Genomic DNA, 18380 nt, shown 5'->3' with positions numbered 1-18380 from the left:
TGTGGCATACATATAGTTACATTACATACATCTACGTATGGATAAAAAATAAAAATTATATTTTATTTTTAGTATAATTTAATTGGTAATTTCATATCAATTTTAAAACGGAGGTAGTTCAATCTTCACTCACAGCTAAATTGCATTAAAAAATTGTATAAATAAAAAAATATTAAAAAAATGTATGAATAAAAAAATAGAGGGATGGTGTATATAGTCAAAGTCACGGATAGCTGTGTAGCTAATTAGTTAGGTAATATGAGCTAATTAACATGGAGTGTAGTACAATGATGATGTCTGATTGTTTAAAGCTAGTGTCACTGATGCAAGAAAATACTAAGATTAAGAATGCTTCATAATCATTTAATGACACCGTTGATCACCAATTTACACATATAAATAAATTAAAAACAAAATTAACTTAAATTAAAAAGAAACAGTTGAATAATATTATTATAATTGACAACTTTTTTTTTTTTAAGAATAATTGACAACTTTAAGAATTGCCTACATTTGAGTATTTTGTTATAAAACAATTACTAATAATTAACATAGAAAAATCATATATACTTTTAGTATTTTTGGATGTGTGGTGAGTCAGCCACTATTGGTATTGGAGTTGTTTTACAAGCTAATAAGTTTGTGAACAACTGCTAGATTCAATGTGAGTTGTGAAATGAAGATCGTGTCTTTCTTTGATCCCTAATTTTTCAGATTTTTTTTAATATTTTTTTTTTCTGTGACTCGAATTTATTGCATCATTCGGAAGAGAGAATGTGGTGCTTATCATTGGGAGTTAACAAATGCATGGAAGAATTGTGTTTTGTTCCGAACTTTCTCGGTTGGAGCTTCGCCAAAGATGGAGACATAATTATGGGGGATTCTATAATTTTGAGAAGAGTAGCAACTAAAATGAAATATTAATAACTATTTAGTATTTCTTTTCATAATTCTGTATAAACTTTTGTAAGATTTTTTAAAACGTACTTTATAGTCATTTTGTTTATAAAATCAATTTACTTGGATCATTATATTAATATATATAGAATGTTAAACATCAATTTTTTTAATAGAAGGGTAATACTCAATTAAAATTAATAGATAATTTGCAAGTACTCAGTTTTAATAAATTTTTTAATCCTATGATTAAATTTTTTAAAAGTGATAAATTACATACATAAATCATAAAAAAAAATTACCACAATATCAAATAAAAAAATTCACAATGTAATTTTAGTTATGTTGTTGAGAAAACTTGAACTTTGGATATCTTACTAATCAATTAGCTTCAAACGGAAAATTATGTCATTCTTGTTCATCATCATTGGTTACACTCGAAAAGTGATTGAAAAAAATTAAAATTATTGGATAATTGGTCAGGGTTTCTTTTATTTGGTTGACAATCTTAAAAAGTTAACAAGTTTTAATTTACAATTCACGATCAGGCTCCATTAAGTAAATTACCACATTCACAGTTTGAAATTGCTAAATATTCAACGTTTCGTAAATTTTATGTAAATAGTCACTTTCATATATTTATAGACCTAAATCTTAGGTAAATATGGTCAATTTCATTTATTTGGCCACGTCATCTTTATGACTATTTACTTAATATTTACGAAACGTTGGCTATATAGCAATTCCAAAAAATTTAGTTGACTATTTACCCAAAAAAAAAAATTATATTAGACTAACATTTTAAATATGTTTCAAATATAGTCAAAATAAATTACGAACAGATTTCAATTTACATAACTAATCGAACTAAAAAGAATCGGTTGAAACTGGGTATGTGTAAAAATTTCTTTAAGTACTAGCTATTTTATTAAAATGTTAATCATTCGTATTTTCAAGATTGTTTAAGTACTAGCTATTGTATTAAAAAATTTAAATTTTAATCATTTCTTTATGATCTCTCAAACTTCTTTTATAAATAATTTTGATGCCCCTCTGAAATCTTATTTTAACATTACTTTAGAAATTTTATTTTACCAACATTTAACCCTATAATTTTCCTTAATTTTGATTTGAGGCTCTCTCTCTCTCTCCCAGATTAAAACTTAAGACACTTAACTAGGTGGTGGTAACATAAACAAAGATCTCATTTCGTATTTTTTATTAAATGTGGTGGTGGACCAAGTTTTTCTTTTTCTTTTGGTGTTGAAAAATGAAAATGGTGGAGCATGTTGCCAAGGCTTGTGAAGCAAAAAAACGAGCTATTAGGTACTGACACTTGAGTATTATATCGACATGATGACCACTAAAGGTGTAATACGAGACATACTTGTTTCGTAATCCGACTTGGCAAATCCTTATATCTTATCTTACCATTAACTCTCTCTCTCTCTCTCTCTCTCTCTCTCTCTCAATTTGACGTTGGAATTTATTTCTAAATTGAAAAAGAAAGCTACCTGCTTTAATCAATGCTCACAAAAAGACTATACTATTGTCGTATTTGCGTCTCCATAGAGGATAGTCCAAAACCTATATGTCTATTTCCGACTCTCCCATCTCACCTCATCTCATCTCATCTCATCTCATCAATCCATAACTATTTCTCTTGGGGAAGTCATGATCATCGTAAAAAAAAGTCAACAAAATTCAAAGACTACATGACAATTCACTTCCTTGACCCTTTAGAATACGAAAACTCAAAATCAGATGGCTCTATGTGACCGTTATTATATGGGTACCCTGACTCTTTAAGAAAAAGCCGCAGCTGGATTTGATGAGAGAAATCGAGAGTGAAACTAGCCTATGAATTTTTTTAAAAAGGTATGAAATAGTGAAGAAAAAAAAAACTACTCTCTATCAAAATTGTAAGTCAAATAATTACTCTCGCAATTATTTAAATATTAAGAATATAATCAGTTTTATATCTACATCTTTAGCACACGTCTTGTTTTAATTTATATTATTTTTTAGTTGGATTAAAATTAGCTATATTCTTGACTTCAAATATATATATATATATATATATATATATATACGTAAAAGTACATATCCGTAATTGCTTAACGTTGTGATAGATAGTTGTTCAACTAAATTTTTGTGACTATTTGTTGAACAACTCATTGATTTTAACAAGATTAATCAAATCAACGATAAATTACACAATTATCTAAAAGCAATAAAAAACACGCAAAATAGGTAATCATGTTCGGTGATAAAGCACATACTCAAGGGCAAGTTTGACTTTTTGCGAAAACCGACCAGAAACCAGCCGAAAACAGCTTTACCGGAGAGGACCGGCAATGGTTCGCTGGTAACCGTTTCCGCTCCAATTTTTTGGCGCTTTCCGGTAATTTTCGTTCGTCGCAGCCTTTTATTTGTTGTCAACTTTCATTGGATTTCACCAGATAAGTTTTGGGGGTTTATCAAACTTTGGGGTTTTTCATTTTTGTTAATAATTTTTTACTTTAATCCATGATTTCAAGGATTTGAGTAATGAATATATGAGTTTACTGGTTGTTTTGTATGGTTTTTTTTTTTTATGTATTTTTAAGTTTAATTTGAATTAAAATGTTGATTCTTAATCCGAATATGAGTTTTTTTTATGTTGTAGATGATGATTTGATGATGAATATGATGATTATGATGTTCTTGAGTAGATGCTCTTGAGATGAATATGATGCTTATGATTTTTTAATGATGATTAATGATATTCTTGAGATGAATATGATGATTTGATGATGAATATGATGATTTGTGATGATGAATTGATATCATGTATTCGTTGTATGAATTATGAAGTGTGAACTATGAAAAGCATGTTTATTTTTGCTAAATATTTGTATGAATACCATTCGGTTTTCCACATTTTTTGAAGGTTTCTTCTACGGTAAGCAGTTTTCTACCGATACCGATTTCTTTTTTGTTGTCTAAATACCCTTCAGTTTCCCCTCCGGTAAACGCTTTATCCCCAAAATTGAAGTTCCAGTACGGTAACGGTAACGGTAACAGTAAGGCGAACCTTTGCTCAGCGGACTGATACGTCTGGGGTGAAAAACAATCCACTAATACGAATAGTCAAATGTACAGGAATATCAAGTTTGACAAAACTCCCCTTCACAAACACTTTCGTCTTTGACTCATGTTATGCCTTTAATCGTCACAAGTGAAAAATGACACTTCTAATAAAAAACAACAAGCAAACGGTTCTGAAAGCTAAGCCCAAAACGGCTCTGAAGGGTGAGCTCCAAACGACTCTTAAGATTGAGCCACAACGGCTCCGAAGGCTGAGTCACAAAACGGCGCTGAAGGCTAAGCCACACAATGGCTCTGAGGGTCGAGACACGAAATGGCTCTGAGGGCTGAGCCATTCTAAGAGCTGAGTCACAAAACGGCTCTCAAGGCTAAGCTCAAGAAACTTGGAGCCCAAAAATCAAACTTTCTATAAATACTACATACATTTTGGAAGAAAGAATAACCATTCTAAGAGAAGCAAAATACCACAATTTCTCTCTCTCTCTCTCTCTCTCTCTCTCTCTAAATATTCCCTCAATAAATACCCGCAAAATAATGCTAGAGTTACTCCACATCTCTCATTTTTTATTTAGAAAAACACTAAGAGGAATGAGCTACTTCATTTCTCTCTAGAATTGAAGAAGAGTTATTCTCTCTCTCTCTCTCTCTCTCTCTCTCTCTCTCTCTCATATTTCTTTTCACAAACAAAGGATGAAAGTATGCCACATTACATTCCCTCTAAAAAGATGTCCAAGAGTTTGAGAAATCTGGTTCTCATGTTCTTCACTTAGTAAGAGGAACATTTCATTATATATCACTCTTTGTATCTTCTATTTCAGCTAAGGAAAAGGAAGATCACGGAAAACCACATCACCCACGTCGAGTTCCCGAAGATCTCCACCGCAGTAGTAACTCTAAGAGATATCCTCGACCCGATCCATTCGAAGCCATATGAGATTCGATGCCCACAACCCAAGATCGATACACGTCGAAAGCTCGCACCCCGACACATGTCTCTTGAATGTTGATAAAAAAAAAAAGCATAAACAACTCCTTTTCTGGATTCTTGGAACCTAAGCTCTCATTAGATTTGAGACTCCTTCTCACTTTTTCTCAATCCTCTCTCGAAGATTGACGAGTAGGTCAATGCAAAAACATACGCTCTAACACACTTGGTATGACGATTGACAAGTTGTAAGTTTCTTTGAGCTCGTTGTCAATGATGATCTCTATAGTAGAGAGACGAACTCAAAGTTATGACTGCGTGAATTTTATCAAACATAAAAAGTGAAATCGCTCAAAACAAACTCTAGGTGGATTTATATGATTGACTTCATAATCTCTCGCAATATCTAATAAGTCGGATTCTCCTAGTAAATCCTATCTTATATACCCATAAAACTAGGAACCAAACGGTGTTTAGTCTCTATTTTCACGCGGGAGGAAAAAGACATAAGTACCCCAATATTTTTAAGTAGCTTGAACAACTCTTTGAAGCTTTGACCTGAACAATTATTATAATTTGTTTTATCAAGCATAAAACTATGTCATAGAGGATCCAACAATATTAAATACATATTTATTTATGAAAGTACATAATATATATATATATATATATATATATATATATATTAAGAAATGATAGTGGCAGGAAATCCGTCCGTACTTTCCTTTAATTTATTCACCTTAAATTCTACCCAATCTTTGCTTATATATTAAAATTAGCGAATCCGTCACTAGAAATTCTAAATCTAAGAACAAAATTTAGAGAATAAGCTCTTTTAGGCAATGTGTGAGATACAAGGCTTATATACAGTTGTAAAATATAAAAACGATAATAAAATACTTGCATAGGACATTTCTAAAATGATGATTTTATAATTATTCAAGAAAATATGAGATCAACTTTAAAAGTTTGGTTGTGGAAACTTTTCTATTGAAGGATCATATGTTTCTTTCTCCAATTCTTCTAAATGTGAGAGGATTATTAGCTAGTGGATTTATGGTCAAGTGGTTTAGTTCAAATGATGAGTACTTCCGCCCATATTAATGTCCTGAGTCAGTACTTAAACTCGTTTTTTGCTTCAACGGTATATCAGTAAAATAGTTAAGTGTATTTATATATCTTCAATCTCTTTAAACTCTTTATTTTCCCCTTTTGTCTGCTCTGCCCAAGGAATTCAAGGATTAAAGTACCAACGGTCTACTATAATATAGTACGATATATCGTTGGTGTCGTGTGAAATTAAATATCTCAGTAAAATTATTACCGCCATATTTTACTTACGCTTGTCACTTAGCAATTGATAAAACAAAAACTAACTGTAACTTACCGCCGGTTTTTTTTTTCTTTTTTTTGGGAACTTGGTTTTCTTGTGAAGAAGATAAAGTCATTTGCAGTAAGAAGAGGAAGAGGAAGAGGAAGAGGAAAGAGAATTATTAGGGACCACCATTAAAGGCATTTGCAGTACTATTGTACAACACCAAAAAAAAAGTTGTACTTTTTTAGTAACTCTAATTAACAACAATGTACTTTTTTTTGTTGGATTAAATGTGGTTTTGTGGTGAACATCTCTCTCTCTCCGCAAAACCCTCGTTCAAACCCTCTGCTTTCTTGCCGCCGCCCCCCTGGGAACCGGACGTCGGTAGTACGACTCCGATCCGGGGGGAAGGCGAAGGTCGCGTTTCTTCGCGAGTGGTGGCTTCTCCGGCATCGATCTTCTCTTGACCTCGCACGACTTCCAAGGCGGTGACCGAGAGCCATTTTCAGATCTGAAATCTCAGATCTGATTTTAGGTCCGTAGTGGAGGTTGGCTCTGTCTTCTTCTCCGACCGGGGCTGGTGCAGCGCTTCCGCCGGAGGTTCTTGCAGCAGCCGTGTCCTTCATCGTGCTTCACCGGAGAAGGCAGAAGCGGTCCATCGGGGGTCCCTGGTTCAGTTCGGCACCGGCCTCGTCGTCCCGGTGGTTCGGTTCCTCCTCGGCGAGGGTGCCTCCGTCGCGGTCCTTGTGGGGTGGGATGTCTTTGAGAGCTTTTTCTTTTTCTTTGAGCATGACGAAGATAATATTAGTTTAGTTTTGTGTTTTGATTTCTTAGTATTAGTTCATGCTGGTGCTGTAGTGAATCTTTATTTTTATTGTTGTGCTTTGGTTTTTTTGACTTGTTTTGGAGTCGGATTAGCCGTAGTCTCCTTATCCGTAGTGGATTCCCTGTTAGGCTTTGATCTATGCAGGTTGAAGAGTCATCTTCTTCGTGGTCATCGGACCAAGGTTGGTTGGATTTTTCCACCGTCAATTTTTGGGTTTTTGAACGAGCCTCTTGTGTGCTCTATTGGTGCTTGTAATTCTTCTCGTTGTCGAAGTATGCACATTACGTACTTTTACAGGATCTTAGTGTTAGATTCACTTCAACTTAGGTCTTGGTGTTCCTTGTACTAAGGTGTTATTCCCCTGTATTAATGTGTTTTTTACCCAATTTTAATGGAAAATCTGTTTATTAAAAAAAATGTGGTTTTGTGGTATTATATTCGTGTAAAACATTTAAATAATAAATTTTGGTAATGTGCTTTCATAATTTGATAATATTTACCTAGAGAGAACGTAATTATATTTGAATTAGTAATTATATTTGGTTATTTTATAGAATATTAATGAGTATACTCGTCGGTATTTGTTATATCAATAAATTTAGACGGTATAAGTTGGTAACGGTATTAAACTTACTATGATTATCAGTCAGTATACAACTCGACAGCCGATATATTAATAAATTCATGACTTTTGTATCGCTATTGGTATCTTAAGTATTGACTCTAACCAATATTTTAAATGTCTAACAAATTTACATGTTTCGTTAATCTAACTCTCCCGCTTATTTTTCTCTCACATTTTATCTACCCACAATAGAGAATTTTAAATTTCACTTACATTTTTCTTCAAAATTTTCTCTTTTAAGTTACCTCAAGAAAAAAAAAACATTATAATTCAAATTTTCATTGTCTATTATAAAATCTAGGTTCCAAACATAACCTAAAGCTAGAACCGATGGAATTTTCGGACCAGAGACATAACAAGCAACTGAAGTAGGTTTAGCTCGAAAGTAAGACTAGTCTTAAACTCTTAATGGAAACCCATAAAACACAAGAAAATATTTCCTTAACCTAATAGCAATAAAAATACAAAATATTAAAATTAAAAAAAGGGTGATGTAGTTAAATAACCAATTTAAAGTTATGAATTTGCAAAATATATAAAGTTTGCCTTAATTTATTGAAAATAGCCAAAATGTACATCAATCTGGTTTCAACAAATAAAAATTTACCCCAAGATTAATTTTTTTTTAAAAGAGATAAATTGCTTACAATAATCGTCAAAATTTTTAATCTTAGCTGTCAAAAAATATTTGAAAACGCAAATTTAGCTACTTTGCTGAAAAGTTGAAACATTGGATATTTTGCTAATCAATATGTTAGATTACGTGTGTATATATGTAATTAGTTACGATAATAATTATGTTAGTTCCTATTTCGTAGGATTAGTTATCTATTTTAGTTATTTGTTTATATTTTATTCTGTTGCATCTGAACGTGTATTCAGTCCTAGTAGTTAGGAAGTTAGTTCACTTTGTATCTCTATATATATCAGTTTATTAATAAAGAGACTTTACATGCTCAATTATACATGCTCTTATGGTATCAGAGCTATAAACACTTATATTGGATTCAGTCAATTCTAGATGGCTAATCCAAATATTAGCACCAGTTCTACTGGTGAATCTGTTCGGTCTGGTGGATGGAACTCTATCTCCACGACCGAATCTCATCAAAGCTATTCCATTACCTCACATAAACTACATGGGGGTAATTTAATGAAATGGTCTCAATCTGTTAAGCTTTTTGTCCAAGGACGAGGCAAGTTCGGATACCTTTCAGGGGCGACGGCCAAACCAGACGTAACCAAGGATCCAACCGGCTATTAGAAGTGGGAGACTGAGAACTCGATGATCATGTCTTGGCTAGTGAATTCCATGGAGGCAAGTCTGGGAAGGACTTATCTGTTTCTACCATCAGCAAGTGCAATCTGGACTGCAGTGAATGAGACGTACTCAGACCTCGGAAACGCATGCCAACTCTTTGATATCAAGACTCGGCTGAGAAAGGCAAAGCAAGGTGATAAAACGGTCACTCAATATTACACCGATCTCAAGATGTTGTGGCAAGAACTCGACCTTTACTGCAACTATGAATGGAGCTACTCAAAAGACAACGCCTTCTATCAAAAGACCATCGAGAAGGAGCGAGTTTTTGATTTCCTTGCAGGGTTAAATAAAGAAACTCGATGAAGTAAGAGGAAGAGTGCTTGGCCGGGAACCACTTCCAAGCACTCGAGAAGTCTTTGCAGAAGTCCGTCGAGAGGAGAGTCGTCGCCAAGTCATGCTCGGACCCGGCATCACCAACACCTCAACCACCGAGATGGACACCATCACCATGATGACGTCCAGGCCTGACTCACACCAACGCTTCACCAACTCCAACAACCGCGCCTCGAAGAAAACAGATCGCCCAATCTGTGACTACTGCAACAAGCCTGGACATATCAAGGAAAAATGTTGGAAGCTCCATGGCAAACCAGCCAATTTCCAGCCATCTCGGTGATCTTCTCACGACAACAAAAATGCCTACATAGCGTCTCAATCTGTTCCCAGCGAGCAAGAAGTCCAAACCTCGTCATCTGAGCAGACCTTCTTCAACAAAGAAGATTTAGAGCAACTGTATAGACTATGGACCTCACATAAATCATCATCCTCACCTTCTTCATCGTCCCTTGCCCACAAAGGTAGCTCCCAAATAGCCCTAACTGTCACCAAAAAAAGGCCTGACCTTTGGATCATAGATTCAGGGGCCAATGACCATATGACTGGGTCTGCGTGTCTATTCAACTCATATTTTCCATGTTCTGGCCATGAAAAAGTAACAATTGCAGATGGATCTCTCTCAGCTATCGCCGGAAAAGGGTCCATCGTGATCTCACCTCCATAACCCTGACAAATGTCTTACATGTTCCTAAGCTAGCATACAATCTATTGTCTGTACACAAAATAACATGTGATTCCCAATGTAGACTCATTTTTTTCACCTACTGATTGTGATTTCCAGGACCTATGCTCGGGGAAGATGATTGGCAATGCTAAAGCGTATGGGGGACTCTACTATTTCTCAATGTTCTAGTTTCGTTTCTTTATCTGATGAAATAATGTTATGGCATTTTCGCTTGGGCCATCCCAATTTTGGGTATTTAAAACACTTGTTCCCTGCCTTATTTCAAAATAAAAGTCCTGATTGTTTGCAATGTGAAATCTGTCAATTAGCTAAGCATAAAAGAGCATTCTTTCCATCTATTAAATATGTTCCATCTAAACCATTTTCGTTAATACACAGTGACATGTGGGGACCATCTCGAATAAAAAATATTTCTGGAACGAGATGGTTCATCACTTTCATTGATGATCACACTAGGAACACATGGATATATTTGTTAAAAGAAAAATCTGAGGCAGCTAATACATTCAAAAATTTCTATACCATGATTGAAACTCAATTTCACACCAAGATTCAAATTTTGAGAACTGATAATGGTAGAGAATATTTTAATAAGGTCTTAGGACAATTTTTAATTGAAAAAGGCATCATCCATCATAGTTCGTGTGTTGATACACCTCAACAAAATGGTATTGCCGAAAGAAAAAATAGACATCTACTTGAAGTCACCCGAGCTTTAATGTTTTCTATGAATGTTCCTAAGCATTTTTGGGGAGATGCAATACTAACTGCTGCATATCTAATTAATAGAATGCCAAGCAAAGTACTTAGCTATCAAACTCCGATACAATCTCTTCAAAAATTCTTTCCGGAAAATAAATGTTTTACTAGCCTCTCTCCTAAAATATTTGGTTGCACTGTGTTTGTTCATATTCATGACCATAAAAGAGGAAAATTGGATCCAAGAGCCATAAAATGTATTTTTTTTGGGGTTTTTCTCCAACACAAAAAGGTTTCAAATGTTTCAACCCTAGCTCGGGTAAATCTTTTGTAAGTATGGATGTCACATTTTTTGAAACAAAACCTTTTTTTGATAAAACTTCTCTTCAGGGGGAGAATATTAATAATGAAGATCAATTTTGGGAAATGCAAATTTTACCTATATGTGAGAACATTGAAAATATCCACAAATCTAATGATATGCCTCTGGCTGAGAATATCGATAATAGTATTTCATCATATAAGGAAATGAATCACATTGGGGACCAAAGTACTGAATTCCGAGTTCACTCGAGAGGGCATACGAGAGCTGAGTCCAGCACCCCGACGCTGCAATCATCTGAACCAAGCATCAGTCTAGGTAACATGTCCTTATTCCCTTATCAACCTCAAGAAATTGAATCCGAAAATGAGCCAGTCAGCCCTGAATCAGTAGAATCATCTCACAATAGCCTAGATGAACCCATAACCCTAAGAAAAGGAACCCGAACTTGCACAAAATTCCCTCTATATCCGCTGTCAAACTTTGTCTCATATCAAAATCTATCTCCTACCTTTAGGGCGCCCTAATTCATAACCAATATAACTAATGATGAGGTTCCTAATTGTGTACACGAAGCTCTAAGTATTCCGAAGTGGAAAAAGGCTGTCTTAGAAGAAATGAGGGCTCTAAACAAAAACGAGACATGGGAGATGACTGAATTACCTAGGGGCAAACGCACGGTAGATTGCAAGTGGATATTCACGGTGAAATACAAAGCTGATGGCCATGTGGAAAGATACAAAGCAAGACTAGTTGCTCGTGGGTTCACTCAAACCTATGGACTAGACTACGAGGAGATATTTGCCCCAGTTGCCAAGCTTAACACAGTGAGAGTTTTGCTTTCCTTAGCTGTGAATCTTGATTGGCCACTGCTACAATTTGATGTCAAGAACGCGTTCTTGAACGGGGAGTTAGAAGAAGAAGTATTCATGCAAGTGCCTCCAGGTTTTGACAATAACTTGGATGGAAAGGTGTGCAGATTAAAGAAGGCCTTGTACGGACTTAAACAATCACCTCGGGCTTGGTTCGGAAGGCTCTCTAAAGCGATGAAGGAACAACACTACAAACAGGCTCAGTCGGATCACACTATGTTCTACAAGCGCAATTCAGGAGGGAAATTGACTATACTGCTTGTTTATGTAGATGACATGGTCATGACTGGAGATGACGAGGCTGAACTCAGAGAACTAAAGCGTTTCTTGGCTCAACAATTCGAGATCAAAGACTTGGGAAATCTCAAGTATTTTCTGGGAATGGAAGGTGCAAGATCACCAAAGGGAATTGCAATTTCACAACGAAAGTATGTGTTGGACCTCTTGTCAGAAACTGGTCTTCTTGGGTGTAAACCAGCTTCAACACCGATTGATCCCAATCACCGGCTCAGCAAGATGGAAGATGTCCCGGCGAACAAAACCAGGTATCAAAAACTTGTTGGGAAATTGATTTATCCGGCTCATACTCGCCCCGACATCGCTTATGCTGTGAGTCATGTAAGCCAGTATATGCACAGTCCATCTAGAAGTCACCTCGAGGCTGTGTACAGAATATTGCACTACCTCAAGGGAAGTCCATGCAAAGGAATTCTTTTTCAGAAAAGCGAGAGCAGGCATATTGAGGTCTATACTGATGCTGATTATGGTGGGTGTATAGATGACAGACGATCGACATCGGCATATTGCACCTTTGTTTGGGGTAACTTGGTGACTTGGAGAAGTAAGAAGCAGCAGGTAGTGTCTCGAAGCAGTGCAGAAGCAGAATTTTGCGCCATGGCACAAGGAATATGTGAGGTTATTTGGATAAGAAGCATCTTGGAAGAATTACAAATTGAATCGAGCTCACCTATGAAACTCTACTGTGATAATAAATCTGCAATCAGTATTGCTCACAACCCGGTCCAACACGACCGGACCAAACACGTAGAGATAGATCGTCATTTCATAAAGGAGAAGCTGGAGAAGGGAGAAATCTGCATGCCATTCATTCCAACCACAGAACAGCTTGCAGACGTACTCACAAAGGGCCTATATAGGCAGAAGTTCGATGATTGTCTTAGTAAGTTGGGCATGAAAGATATCTTCGCACCAACTTGAGGGGGAGTGTTAGATTACGTGTGTATATATGTAATTAGTTACGATAATAATTATGTTCGTTCCTATTTCGTAGGATTAGTTATCTATTTTAGTTATTTGTTTATATTTTATTCTGTTGCATCTGAACGTGTATTCAATCCTAGTAGTTAGGAAGTTAGTTCACTTTGTATCTCTATATATATCAGTTTATTAATAAAGAGACTTTACACGCTCAATTATACCTGCTCTTTTTTTTTTTTGAGAAATCAATTATACATGCTCTTACAATAAGTTTCAAATGGCTATTTTGTATAAATTTTCCATTAAAAAATGCAACTACCCTATTTTGTCACTACAAAATCTTATTGGTCGTAACCCAATTAAGATAGAGATATCTTATATAAAAAATAAAAAAAGATATAGAGACATCATGTGACGGAATTGCTCAATGATATTTTATTTAATTGCACAATTCCTAATATAGCTTAGTTGGTAATTCCACACTACTTCCAAAATCGGGGTCGTAGGTTCAATCCTCACTTACAACAAAGTTGCTTTAAAAAATAAAATAAAATAAAAATTTACTCCATTAATGACATTTTTGCCCCCTGAACTATGGTGTCATTAAGTGACTCTTGATAAAAAAAAATTATGTTTTCCCCCTTCACGTTAGACCACAATTCTGTTTTAGTCCTTCTGTCAAGTTCACCGTCAAAATAGATGTTAAAAGGGTCATGTGCGTGACTCTATTTTGAGGACAAAACTGTAATCTTATAATAAAATAAAAATAAAAATAAATTAAAAATAATAATAATGAGAAATAAAAAAAATCTCTCTCTCTCTCTCTCTCTCTCTCTCTCTCCATTATACTTATGCATACACACACACACACACACACTCATATACATTATGGCTCGATACTGAACGTAGCATAGGTCCGTGATATTTGATTGAAAACAAAAACAAAAACAAGAAAACAACTCTGTACATTATGTGAAAAGAATACACGAAAAACCCTCAAAATTGGAGTGAGAACCCCAGTTAGAAGAATACATGAAGATAATAAAGATTAAAGTGGTGTAAATATTCACAATATATTAATCAGAATTCATAATCAATGTCCATGGTGTTCGGGGAGTGGGAATCGGAGCATTTCAGCAACCGGCCTTCCTCGTCGTAGCGGTCGAGATTGGGGCATGCGAAGGGTGCTGAACACCTCATGCGCACTCTGAACGAGCCCGCGAGTAAAGATGCAATTTCGGTTAAATAAATATGACCGAGAATTTTGGTTAACGGTTAACTTCGGTTATCCAAATTTCCAGCTTTAGCCGCGAGAGGCGTAGAGGCGGATGGTATTGGATGAGAGAGCAACGTTTCGACGAAGTACGCAGCCAGAATCAGGAGGTTGGTTGAGCTTGTATGTCCTGAGGAGAGAGGTTTTAGACGTCGGATTCGAGGTCAACACCTTTCTCGAGCCAGGATTCGAGGTCGCAGACCACAGCGTTTAGGGCTTCAAGCTTCGCGTCCTTCTTCGGCCTCTTTCCGATCACTTGGCGGTGGCGAATATCGCAAAAAGGGTTAGGTTTGGCAGCGGTAGGGATTTTAAAGTCACATGACCCATTTAACATCTATTTTGACGAACAATATAACAAAAGGACTAAAACAGAATTGTGTTCTAAGATGAAAGGTGTAAACGACAATTTTTAAAACATCGGGAATCACTTGTTAAAGACATCATTGTTTGAGGGCAAAAATATCATTAATTTTTTTAAATAAGTGTCATTTTCCACATTTATTGTCAATTACCTTTCTTTCTCCCAATGAACAAAAGTCAGAAAAAAAAAATAGAAATAAAAAGCCCGCGTGAAAAGAGGATAAGTGTTGCCCAGGCCTGCAAAAGATTCCCCGTGAAAATAAGGAAACGACTATGACAGTGACGAGTCCTTCATAACTACGTCTCCTTCACAAACTTGAAAAAGTAAACCAAACCACCAAATTTCTAAGATTGTTATAAAATCAACAAAACAAAGTGTCTTGAGTCACTCAGCTCATTTACTGCAAATTTAAGGAAGCATCGATCAAATGAAACAAGTTCAAGGCATGGTGAAAGACAGTACTTAAGTAACAGACCATGTCTATTGACTGAAAAGAAAATAAAAGAAAAAAAAACTAGAAAGAACAAGAGTTAGGAAGTCTCAGACGAACACTTCACACTGACTTGTACTCTCTACGCCATTGACGAACGCGATAGAAATACAGACACACGACATTCTCTAACGCGATCGGCCGTCCACGGGAAAAGCTGATTAAATCGCCACCTATTCGAGTAAAAGAAAATTAATCAGAACTGAACTTAACCGCGTAAAAACATATGATTATAACGAAGAAGAAAAATAGTACCTTCAAACTGGCTTGGCGACGGCAACGATCTTCAAAGACTATGAACAATATGTGAGGATACTGGATTACTTGATCGCAAGAACACAAAAGCGAGATAGAGTATGAGAGGAAAAGAAAGATATAGATGGAATCAAGGAATTGAGAAAGCAGAGCTGCAAGGGTTATCCGTTCCCATTTTTCTTTCTTCAAAAAACCAGAAATGATGGCAAACAAGGAAAGACCCCACAGCAGAGCCTAGAGCTAAGTCTGAGTATGAAAACTAAAAGGAGATTGCCCGGTCAGGCAAGGCAAGGCAAACTAGAAGGGAAAAAAAGAGCTAGGGAATTCTGTATGTGTAATTAGAAAGAGAAGAAAGTATATATACATAGGAAGTTAGGAACTGAAACCTAAACGCCTAGAGACTTTGCTCTAATTAATGATGATTAGCAAAAGCTGATGAGAATGATTTCTGGGGCAGTATATTGAGGAATCACCAGTGAAACTTCAAAAAGGTAAAACCAGAAGACCGTTGACTTCCTAGAGATCGTCAACTTTAATTGTTGGATCTGAGCGAGAAATCAGACGATCACTCACTTTCAAAACCATCATCCCCTGCTTCCAATCCACCGCTGACTTCCGAGTCGAATCCTCTTTGCAAATCGCACAAACACTAAATACCGTTCCTGTTCTTGTTCTTGTTCTTCTACCACCACTTGAAAGCTACATTAACTGAAAAAGACAAAGCCCACCAGATTTCTTCTTTCTATACACAATCTAAATCTAACACGTTTATTTACAGGAGCATCGCAATCACGCCCCTCTCTCTCCCTTCATTCATAGTCGACATCGAGGTTGAGTATGCGACGCAGAGTCTCAGTCGCTGAGTCAGCGCCGCGGAAAGGACTCCTTGTATAGAAGCCATGCTCTCTAGTCGGGGACGTCGGCGCAGACTTGGCTATCAGGCGAAGCTCAACATCGTGAACCAAACTAGGGAGCTCGAGCGACACGGTTCTCTTCGGCCGGACCGAGAACTTAGGAATCGGCAGCGAGCTCGGGGGCGGCGAGTTCGAGTACGCGGGCCCCGCCCAGAGCTCGGAAAACGAGAGGCTCTCGCCGGAGAACTCCTCGGCGAAGAACTTCCTCCTGTTGGAAACTTTTGAGTTGATTGCAATCGGAGCGCTTCTCGTCAACTTTCTGTCGGAGACTGAACTGTAACTCGGCGGCGGCGGCGGCGTTTTGGGGGAAGAAGAGCAAGCCTGTTTGGATACGGGGCTCGCTTTGGACTTGGACTTGGACTTGAACGGGGATGGAAAAATACCCGCTGAGGATTGCAAACCACAGCTATTCAAGCCTCGATAGTCTCTCAGCGGTGGTGATGACCCAAATCTAACCAACCCTTGAGCCTTAGCTTGGCTACAATACCGGTCCCTATGTTGAGCAACTACAACAAGAGTCTCCATAATAATTTGATTCTAAGTTCTTCTGACCCACTACGAGATACAACTTCTATGATAACTGTCCCTCTAGAGCTTCAAAAACAAGTTTTAGAATGTGTGTCTGAGTTATAACGAATGGAAACCCAGGAAAGGGGTCAACTTGCTAGATCTTCTCAAGTCTCAACTACCAAACCAAATCGGATATCTGAACGAACGCTCTCTCTTACAAGACTTCAGACAATAGGTCAACAAAATCCCAAAACTCACTGTAACAAGATCAAAAAAAGGGGAAAACAAATAAACAAAATGAATATATTCCTTTTTTTTTTTCCTTTCTAATCCAGAAATGTTTCAGAACATCACACAAAATCGCCATCCAAACACAAGATCTAAAACATTCCGCGCTTCATATTCATTTCTTTACAACTACATAAATGGAGAGCGAAGATTACCTGAGGCGAGAGTGAGCGGATCTGGGAAGACGAAGAGAGAAAGAGGGCGATCAGAGAGAGAGAGAGAGAGAGAGAGACGCAGATCTGACGGTGGTGACGAGTGGGCTTCGATCTGAAGATGATCGTTGTTTGGTTTTGGATCTGAAAAAAAAAGTTTGATTGGTTTCTTATGTTCGACGGTTGCACTCCACTCTCCTTCGTCCACAGTAGATTGTCCGCATCGTCACACTGACGTCACACTATAGGATATTTGTTGTCACGCCTCACTAGTCACTAGAGTGACTAGACTCACTACCCAATTTTTTATAATAATAATCTAGTTATAGCCATATATCCAGATTAACGAATTAAATTAGATTATAATACCCTCAATTAAAACCAAATTAATATTGTAGTAATTAAAAAAAAATAAAGGGAAACAAAAACCCAACTAAAATATATTAGCATTAACATTATTATATGTGTGTATATATATATATAGGAAAACAGCACGACACCATTCGCTAAACTCATTTCACTATTAAGTCTACAATTAATTGATAAAATTGCCCTTTAAAATTTTATAATTACACGTGTGTGGTTTATCTCTTAACCCCTCACGCGCGCGCGCACACACACACACGCGCGCCGCCGCCGAGCCGAGCCGGGCCGGGCCGGGCCGGGGCCGGGCCCGGGTTTCGGGTTTCGGGTTTCGGGTTTCGGGTTTCGGGAATGTCTCGGTCTCGGGCTTGGGCTTGGGCTTGGGCCTTGGGCTCTTTGGGCTTACCCTTAACTTTTTATTGCAAAGTTCACTTACGATTTCTTTTAATTCCATAACATAACATAACCCTTAACTTATTCTGCATGGGATAAATGCATTACGTGAGAGTGCTGAACACTGGAAAGCAATCGTGAGAGTGCTGAGGTATTTACGATTCACTCGTGATTACGGTCTACACTATACAAGATATCCTGAGGTCACTGAAGGTTACACTAATGCGAGTTGGATATCTGATATTCA

The 18380-nt window shown here is 36.7% G+C and overlaps 1 protein-coding gene across 1 annotated transcript; it reads right to left on the bottom strand.

The window, feature by feature from the left end:
• Positions 1 to 15092: 15092 nt before the first annotated feature.
• On the bottom strand, positions 15093 to 17693 carry LOC149388769 (flocculation FLO11-like protein). Its single transcript, XM_089624251.1, has 3 exons — positions 17381 to 17693; positions 15514 to 17194; positions 15093 to 15431 (listed from the first exon to the last, which is right to left on the bottom strand). The coding sequence occupies exon 2, from the start codon at positions 16950 to 16952 to the stop codon at positions 16323 to 16325; it is 630 nt and encodes a 209-aa protein (XP_089480377.1). The 5' UTR covers positions 16953 to 17194; positions 17381 to 17693; the 3' UTR covers positions 15093 to 15431; positions 15514 to 16322.
• Between the last annotated feature and the right edge of the window lie 687 nt (positions 17694 to 18380).

The sequence above is a fragment of the Urtica dioica genome, chromosome 8 (assembly GCF_054948205.1).
Source record: "Urtica dioica subsp. dioica isolate 48M chromosome 8, U.dioica_male_clone48M_v1_H2, whole genome shotgun sequence".
Taxonomy (NCBI): domain Eukaryota; kingdom Viridiplantae; phylum Streptophyta; class Magnoliopsida; order Rosales; family Urticaceae; genus Urtica; species Urtica dioica.
Note: the sequence above shows the minus strand (reverse complement) of the source record. Positions and strands in the feature narration are given on the sequence as shown.